At 35.1% G+C, this 8,030-nt stretch overlaps 1 protein-coding gene across 1 annotated transcript; it reads right to left on the bottom strand.

Moving 5' to 3' along the window:
- Positions 1–3,836: 3,836 nt before the first annotated feature.
- On the bottom strand, positions 3,837–7,251 carry LOC132724919 (protein unc-93 homolog A-like). Its single transcript, XM_060709909.1, has 3 exons — positions 6,199–7,251; positions 4,758–5,025; positions 3,837–4,536 (listed from the first exon to the last, which is right to left on the bottom strand). Exons 1-3 carry the CDS (start codon positions 7,138–7,140, stop codon positions 4,304–4,306), a joined length of 1,443 nt encoding a protein of 480 aa, XP_060565892.1. The 5' UTR covers positions 7,141–7,251; the 3' UTR covers positions 3,837–4,303.
- Between the last annotated feature and the right edge of the window lie 779 nt (positions 7,252–8,030).

Here is an 8,030-nt window from a genome sequence, read left to right on the forward strand (position 1 = left end):
TAACTCTTACATAACTCTGTATTGATAAAAACGATAATGCTTTAGTAACCAGTTAGCATAATGCAAAATGACAGCCATGTGTTATTTATATAATATTGTTAAGTTAATATTTGACATATAAGTAATTTTTAAATGTACTTGTTTGTATCCAACCAGCACAGCAAGAAAACATACTATTACGTCAAGTGTCTATTACGGTGGCACAGATGTGACACATGGGTGTCTTTATTTATCTTGTTCACACGAGATATTATCTTGTTCCCACGAAATAATTATCTTGTTCCCACGAGATAATATCTTGTTCCCACGAAATACTTATCTTGTTCCCACGACATATCAGCGTAGGTGACTGCAAAATGGTAATATAGCAGTTACTTCCCCTTATTTAGTTGAACATTTACTTGATTATAAATACATTTTATTACTCTTCCAGATTTTTTCCGCCTTTTTGATTGGATATTGATCACCCGAAAGAAATTGATATAACCGAGCCAGACGGGTAATATACACACTAAATTTCCCCGTTGGGTACCCAACGTTCTAAACAACATGCGCTGAGTTGATGCGCGTACGGTTCGATTTTACGCGGTGTAAATTCCGATTTACAAGCACTTTTTAACTGTCAAATGATAAATATTTACCAAAGTAGAGTAATGATACATATTATAGCATAAAATCGGCTATTTTCCCCTATTTTGCCCATGTTATAATAACGGGACCAAAACCATGTGTTAACATAGTCACGCGCTCTTGTTATAGCACGGTTTCACCTATGCGCAATACATATAGGGCCCAGTAAACAAACCAAAAAAAAAAATACGATTTTGCCTGTTTGCCAAAGAGTCATACGCTCTTGTTACATTGAAATTATTGATTCAAGGGCCTAAATCGCATTAAATACGGCGAGCAACATTCAAGTAACTATGCCGGAAATACGGCGTTTAGACATCATTGTTGTCGCCCTTTCTAAGAAACGGACAGTTGTCAATGTAAACAAATATTCAGTTTAACCCCCCGATTAGCTTACAAAACAAGATAACGCAAAATAAATATGAGAAAATGTTGTTTCATTGATGTTTCTGTTGATAAATGCTCTTTATATTTCTTTGAGAGAATAATGTTTAGTGCCTGATTTTTTTTATAAACGTGTGTGCTTGAAAAAAAACCGATTCTGATGTCACTTAATTCTAAAAATTTCTGAGGGTCATGTTTTGTCTTGGGTAGAGGGTTGAGTAATGTAACGTTGTTTTTTTTTCTTGAGATACTATAAATCTCCAGTGTCAAACTTTGTCAAATCAATTAAAATTCAAAATTTCGTTTGGTTCTGAGAATTTCCCAAGTTGTTGGCCCCGGAAAAATAAAACGCATACGTAAAATATGTGGAATTGGATAAATACCGTCCAAGCACAAGGATTTAATGTAATTGACTTTGTGTTTTGTATGAAATAAACATCATCAATCTGTTTTAAAATTTTATGCTATAATAGCGTCAACGCACGTTTATTTCGTGTTATAAAGTCTGCAGAGTCCCTCAGAACTGTTGGAGGCGAGACCGTTCCTCGGGACTCTGCAGACGTTATAACACGGAAAAACGTGCGTTAACCCTATATTCCCATCAGTATTGAAAACAAATTTGACCTTGTGAAAGCTTGATATTAATTACAAAAAAGTGCGTTCAATAGACTACTCCTTTTCTCTTGTTTACATTCGTTAGGTACGGGAAAAATACGTCATGTATTTATGTGACGTCGTGTTGTGACGAAGAGGTACCCTAAAGGGAATCTTATTTCGACGTTTCATTTGAAACAGCACTGATTTTTTTAAAAATCGTCTAAACTCGGCAGGGGAAGGGTAATAATATATGTTCTTTTGGTTTTGGAGTGATATATGTGGATATATTACCTGCCAAGATAAAATATCACCCTTGCCTAACGGCTCGGGTGATATAAAATCTTAGCAGGTTATATATCCACATATATCACTCCAAAACCAAAATAACATATAATATTCATGTATAACCATGTAGGTTGATCTTGAAAGTGCCACACTATAGGGAGAAACAAAACCTTAACTACCAATTACTGGTGTTTAATAGCGCATACCCTCATCTGGTGACGCATTTGCGTGCAAACTGATCTGGGTCGACACTGGAGGGATACATGTAAATAGCCTTTCAAAACTCTGTATTTATAAAGGCGGTGACCCCGCAGTGGCGTTCAGTCCACCACGCGCGAATGAGTAATAATCAAATACAAATGTCTTAAATCAATGTAGCATGAGAAGGACCGTCTTCGCAGCACTTAAGAGAAAAGTCACAAAACCCATTTTACACGTGTTGCGTATATGCTTATAACGACCATTGTCGAACCATACTGTATCCCCCGACAAGCAAATGCGTCATCCTGTCAAGGTCTGCACTGTTCGCTGTTGAATCAGTAGGTCAGATTTTAACTATCAAAGCAGTTAACCCCTTGATTAGCTCACATGGTTTATACAGGGTAACTGCTTTGTTTGCCAGATAGACTTGCATATTTTTCTTAACTTTTGACCACTTGACAGTAAAGAAATATGCAACTCTGTCCACGCCCCAATACCGTTTACAAACTTTCGGGACGGACACTTAGACACTCGGACGGACAATGGCAACGCTATATGGGGCACAAAAATATTGAAGAAACAAACAATGCTAAAACGTACTGCTCCGGTGAGTTAAGAAGGCACTTGCCCCCCCCCCCCCCGCCCCATCCGGATCTGGAACTGGCCATGCACAATAATGTATGATACATTTTACGTCGGGGGTAAAATCACGGGTTAGTTGGATAGACTGTTACAGTATCCAATACAATAAATTACAAATTAACATATGAAAAGTTGAGACATTTATCGTTAACCGTTTTGGACATTTATCAGCACCTAATTTGTTGCGACATTTTTCGTTAATTTTAGGACATTTATCGTTAAAGGAGTTTTGGACATTTATCGGCGATTGAGACATATATCGTCAATTTTTGGACATTTATCGTCGTTTGGACATTTTTCGACGTTTGGACATATATCGGCGCTACATATAACCATTTGTCTATACATAACTTAGTAGTCCTAATTATACATAAGAACTGTACGTAACCTTTTCCATGTCTATCCTTAATTCATCTGATATTTTACATTTTTCAGTTTCCATTTTAATTTAATGAAGTTTTAAAGACAATTCTTGTTATTTAAAGGATATATAAAAAGAAAAAAATCACTTTGAGAACACTTTTTTATTTTATCATTTTTGTGAACTTAAAAAAAATACAAGTTTGGCAAAGATGTGTGAAGTTGGCGGCCTGGCGGCCCAGCGGCGTGAAGTTGGCGTCCTAGCGGCGTGAAGTTGGCGGCCTAGCGGCCTGAACTTTAAACAAAATACAAGTTTGGCAAAGAAATTAAAACGATTCTTAATTAATTTTTAAAGACATATCTTACCATTTAAAAGATACATAAAAAACATTTAGACGTTTTATCGTTAAAATAACATTTCTACAACATAAAAATTTTTAGTCGCTGGGCCGCCAACTTCACAAAAATGAGAAAATTTAAAAGTTCTCTGAAAGTGATTTTTTCTTTTTATATACCTTATAAATATCAAGAATAGTCTTAAGAACTTCATAAAGTACCGTTTTTATCATATTTATAACATTTCTACAACATAAAAAATTTCCGGCTGACGACCTAGAGATAAAAAAAGCTGTCTAAATGTTTTTTTATGTAACTTTTAAATAGTAAGATATGTCTTTAAAAATTAATTAAGAGTCGTTTTAATTTCTTTGCCAAACTTGTATTTTTAAGTTTAGGCCGCCAAATTTACTCCGCTAGACCGATAACCGCCAACTTCACGCCGCTGGGCCGCCAAATTAATACACCTGTTTTAGTTGCATACCATCTACTGTAAACGATCAGCACTGTTAGAGAGATCTATACAGCGGATAAAGCTGATTGTATATACATTACATATAGCTGCACTTGATTTTATTACATTGATATACATGTACATTCATTTGAATTTAAGCAAATGTTTATTTTTATCTCTTTTAAAATGACAGGACGTACACATCTTAGAACAAAGTTTACAACGATATATAATCCATTTTTGATTAATCAATTTAACAAAAACACTCACAGCCTTTTTTAAACCTAAAACTAATCCGATTTATAGTCTAGATTAATTATGAATTAAATCCTCATACATATGAGACTTCTGACTCCAAAAATGTGGAGAAGTTAATTTGAATTAACTACATGATTGTATACAAATCGAACTTCATCAGTAACGGACATTTAGTTCTATCACTTGATTGTCACTCCTCCGCACTATAATTTCGACTATAGTCTGTAACAGCGTTGCAAACACAACAAAAGCGCCTGCTATATAAAGCTTGATGTATTCACAGAGGGAGTTACTGTACAAATACGCCATTGTGAACCCGGAAGCTTGAAATAAACGGAGATTAGCGTACGCTGGTTCCTGGTTTGTAGAGAAAATGGCGCCAACCATGGCTGAAATAGTTCCAAAAGATTGATCATGACGCATCAAATAACTTTTACAGATAAAATATTGGAAGTACATGTACTCGTATTTTAGTAACAAGTTTTAAACTTAAGTCAACTTTAAATTAAGTTTATGACTGAATTTTGTTTTATGTTTTGATGTTTTACGGGAAATACCTAGTGAGACTGGAGCCCATATATGTACATGTGTTTGGAAAAAAGGAACTGACCTCCACTCTGTGTCTGCCATATTGCATCCGCAAGTCCCCATAGACCAGGTATTATGAAATATACGTAAATTTCATTTCTAGAAGGAGTCCAGAATCTCATTAGTGCTAAAACCCCTAAATTTACAAATGTAGCAATCCAGCATAGTGGCATCCGACCAAGGTATTTTCCAAGTAGCCCGGATAAAGGAGAGCTGACCGTGTTTACCACGCCGAAACAGATCATTGTCCAGCCAACATAACTAATACCAAGCTCACAGGCAACGAAAGACTGCAAAGGTGAATAAAAACATCATATACGAGGGTTGTTCCGGAAGTCCCTGACAAATCTTACAGACGGTTCATTTTTAACGCCAATAGATAATAATTCGCACAAATAACCTTTAAGTTTATTATTTTACATTACAACAAATCATTTACAAAATATCCACTCAAGTTACTTAATTTTTTTTTATATTAACAACATTGGTTTGATCTCCCGGCGCACGTCTAATACTTTGCATTTTGTTATGAATAGGCTTAAATAAATAACGCTTATTTCAAATATCTGATACTGTGTCTGCACAATATCACGTTGACTTCCTCTGCTGCTATCTTGACATCATCGTAGACAATTTCAGTTAAATAACTTCAGAAAGGAACGAGATATGGAAAAATGAAAATATCTCATATAAATTAGGAAAGTTAAAATGGCGACATCCGAAGAATTTGCGAGCAGTTATCAGGTGTTTCGTGTGTATTTTGGGATGACACCTGTTATGATAATTCAACTAATTTACCGTATAGAACAGTTAAACAACATATCCCGAGCATTTATTTACAAAAGATATGAACGGAACCAGAGTGCTGTACTACAGAAAGCGAATATAGGGAAAAGACGAGTAGAAAGACAGATGACCGTCGCCCATTTCCCACAGCTAAAACAGGTACAACGAGACCGGAAGTTCGCTTCTAGCAAGAAATTAGTGTATGCCGTCCAAACATTCAACACGGACTAACAACCACATAATATCAGTCCGTAATTGACGATTAATGAGTAAAACTGCACCGTTTATGCGTTGAATGCTATTGAGGAAGGCGCTTAATATAAACGCCGTCTTTGACGTTTGACGTGCGCCGCGTTTCAAATAGTTGCTATGGTATTTATGGCATAATTTTGTTGTTTGTTGATATTTGTCTATGTAAATTTGTGAACATATTTCCATAACATGGGTTTATATGACATCAAAGTATCAAATTCGTAACTATTTTATTTAGCTTTTATACAATATTGTCACAAAATATTGGGACAACCCTCGTAATGTATATCATTTTACGTAGATAACAAAATTTCAACTTAATAAAGAAAATAAGCAATAGAAAGGATTTTTTTGGATAGTAAAATATCTAGATAATAGAATCATCGATATCGGTCACATTCTAAAACGTAAAGATGCAGAAATACCCTCGTGAATTCTGCAAACAGAACAGCTTGCTCCATGCCTGTCCAAATGCTCATTGGAACCAGCAACGCCATTCTGATGTCTGTTACCAACAGTCGTAATGTTGCCAAAAGTTGTTTACCGACATTAACGTCATTGGGCCCCTCAGAGTTTAACGGCTTCATCAGAAATATAGTAATAATAAGTCCAATTAATGTAAATCCTAGATAAACACTGATGAGCGTATAAACTCTCCATTGAGGAATGTTGTCAACTGGCTGCGTACCGTTCCCGCCAAGTTTGTCCCACGGACAATCGTCTGTTCCGCAAAAAGAAGGTGGCGAATGTAGACTATTGTTTGTGGAAGAATTTGTAACAAGTATTTCTTCTTTCAGAACAGCCGATGATATAACGTTACCCCATATTTGAGTACTTTGGAAAGCCATACAAAATATACCAAAGAATCTACTTAGAACAGCTTCCAAAGGCTCGTTTATAAGATTACTATACTCAATAGCGATTGTAGTGAGAAATGCGCCCTGCGCAGTCCACATTAATCCAGTAGAGAGGCCTTCAATTACTGCTCCTGGAAGCAGCACATATATTTGTGGGTAATAATTTGAAGCGACAAATACTGCCAGACATATCCAAGAAACAATCAAAGCTCCCTTGGCACCGATCTTGCCAATGATAGCTGGCGCAACAATACAAGATATAAGTCCACCTCCTGTTATGGCAGCGAGGGAATAAACTCCGATACCCGGTACTAAACTTGTTTCTAAATTCTGCAAGCCAGAATAGGCCGTGAAGGTAAAAACCCAGATCAAACATAACCAAAATAAATTCAGCCTAAGATTCTTCTTCCTTCTCATCGCATCGTTATAATCTAAATCATTTATTACACTTTCAGGATGCGCAATCGTTTCAAGATTAATTCCAGTGTTCTTCTCCTTGCCAACGTCCATCTTTGTTTTTAATTTACACTTGTTCAAAGCTATAAAAAACTTAAATGTAGTAATCACATAGCATCTTTTGATTCTTTGTGAACGGTAAATAATATGTTTTCTACTTTATATGCCAATCTTATTTATTTTCTTTCATCGAAGATTGAAATTTATTCAATGAAACAATTTTTTTTATATCATTACATTTATCTTTTTTATATTTACTTTTATAATATTACTAGTCAAATTATATGAAATCAACTTATTTAATTATAACATGTACAATATAATGACATGTATGGCGTATCATCAGCGACATTAATACGGCGTAAAAATACTCTCGTATAAGCACGTGGAACGCTTAAAGCAGCACGCCTCCAGATTCATGCTAATTTTCATGAAATTTTTGAAAATGTATTTAACGGTAAAGTATTGTGAAGTGACCAAAAAAAGTAATTTACACATTGCAAACAGCACTTACAATCCACGTTTATTACCAAAAAGAGGTCAAGATATACATAAATACCTCTTACTGCGTTAGTAACGCTATAGAATTATACTTATTATAGGGATTAATACTGTAAAATCAGCCATTAATTGCACATAACATGTAAATAACAATTATATATATCGACTGTCCCAAAAACCTTTTACATCTTGTGTGACTGGCAATGTGAATAAATTTCAAAGATGTTCCTTCTGGAAAACCATTGTTAGAAATATAAAATGTCTTCTGGAGATAACGATAATCGTTTATCAGCATAATCGTCTTTATCAGAATATTATCATGTTGAGAGATATATATTTCGAATAAAACAATTTGTTAGCGTGTATAGGTCACATGGTAGACATTGTCTCAGATAAGAGCTATCAAAAGGAACTTGATTAATGACAGGTGCATAAATTAGAAT

The sequence above is a fragment of the Ruditapes philippinarum genome, unplaced genomic scaffold (assembly GCF_026571515.1).
Source record: "Ruditapes philippinarum isolate M1 unplaced genomic scaffold, ASM2657151v2 ctg15_1_1_1_1, whole genome shotgun sequence".
In the NCBI taxonomy this organism is placed as follows: domain Eukaryota; kingdom Metazoa; phylum Mollusca; class Bivalvia; order Venerida; family Veneridae; genus Ruditapes; species Ruditapes philippinarum.

Coding starts and splice junctions, on each gene's coding strand:
- LOC132724919 (XM_060709909.1), bottom strand. CDS start 7,140: ATGGACGTTGGCAAGGAGAAGAACACTGGAATTAATCTTGAAACGATT. Junction 5,026..6,198: donor TGTTTGCAGAATTCACGAGG/GTATTTCTGCAT, acceptor TCACCTTTGCAG/TCTTTCGTTGCCTGTGAGCT. Junction 4,537..4,757: donor ATGGCAGACACAGAGTGGAG/GTCAGTTCCTTT, acceptor GAACTATTTCAG/CCATGGTTGGCGCCATTTTC.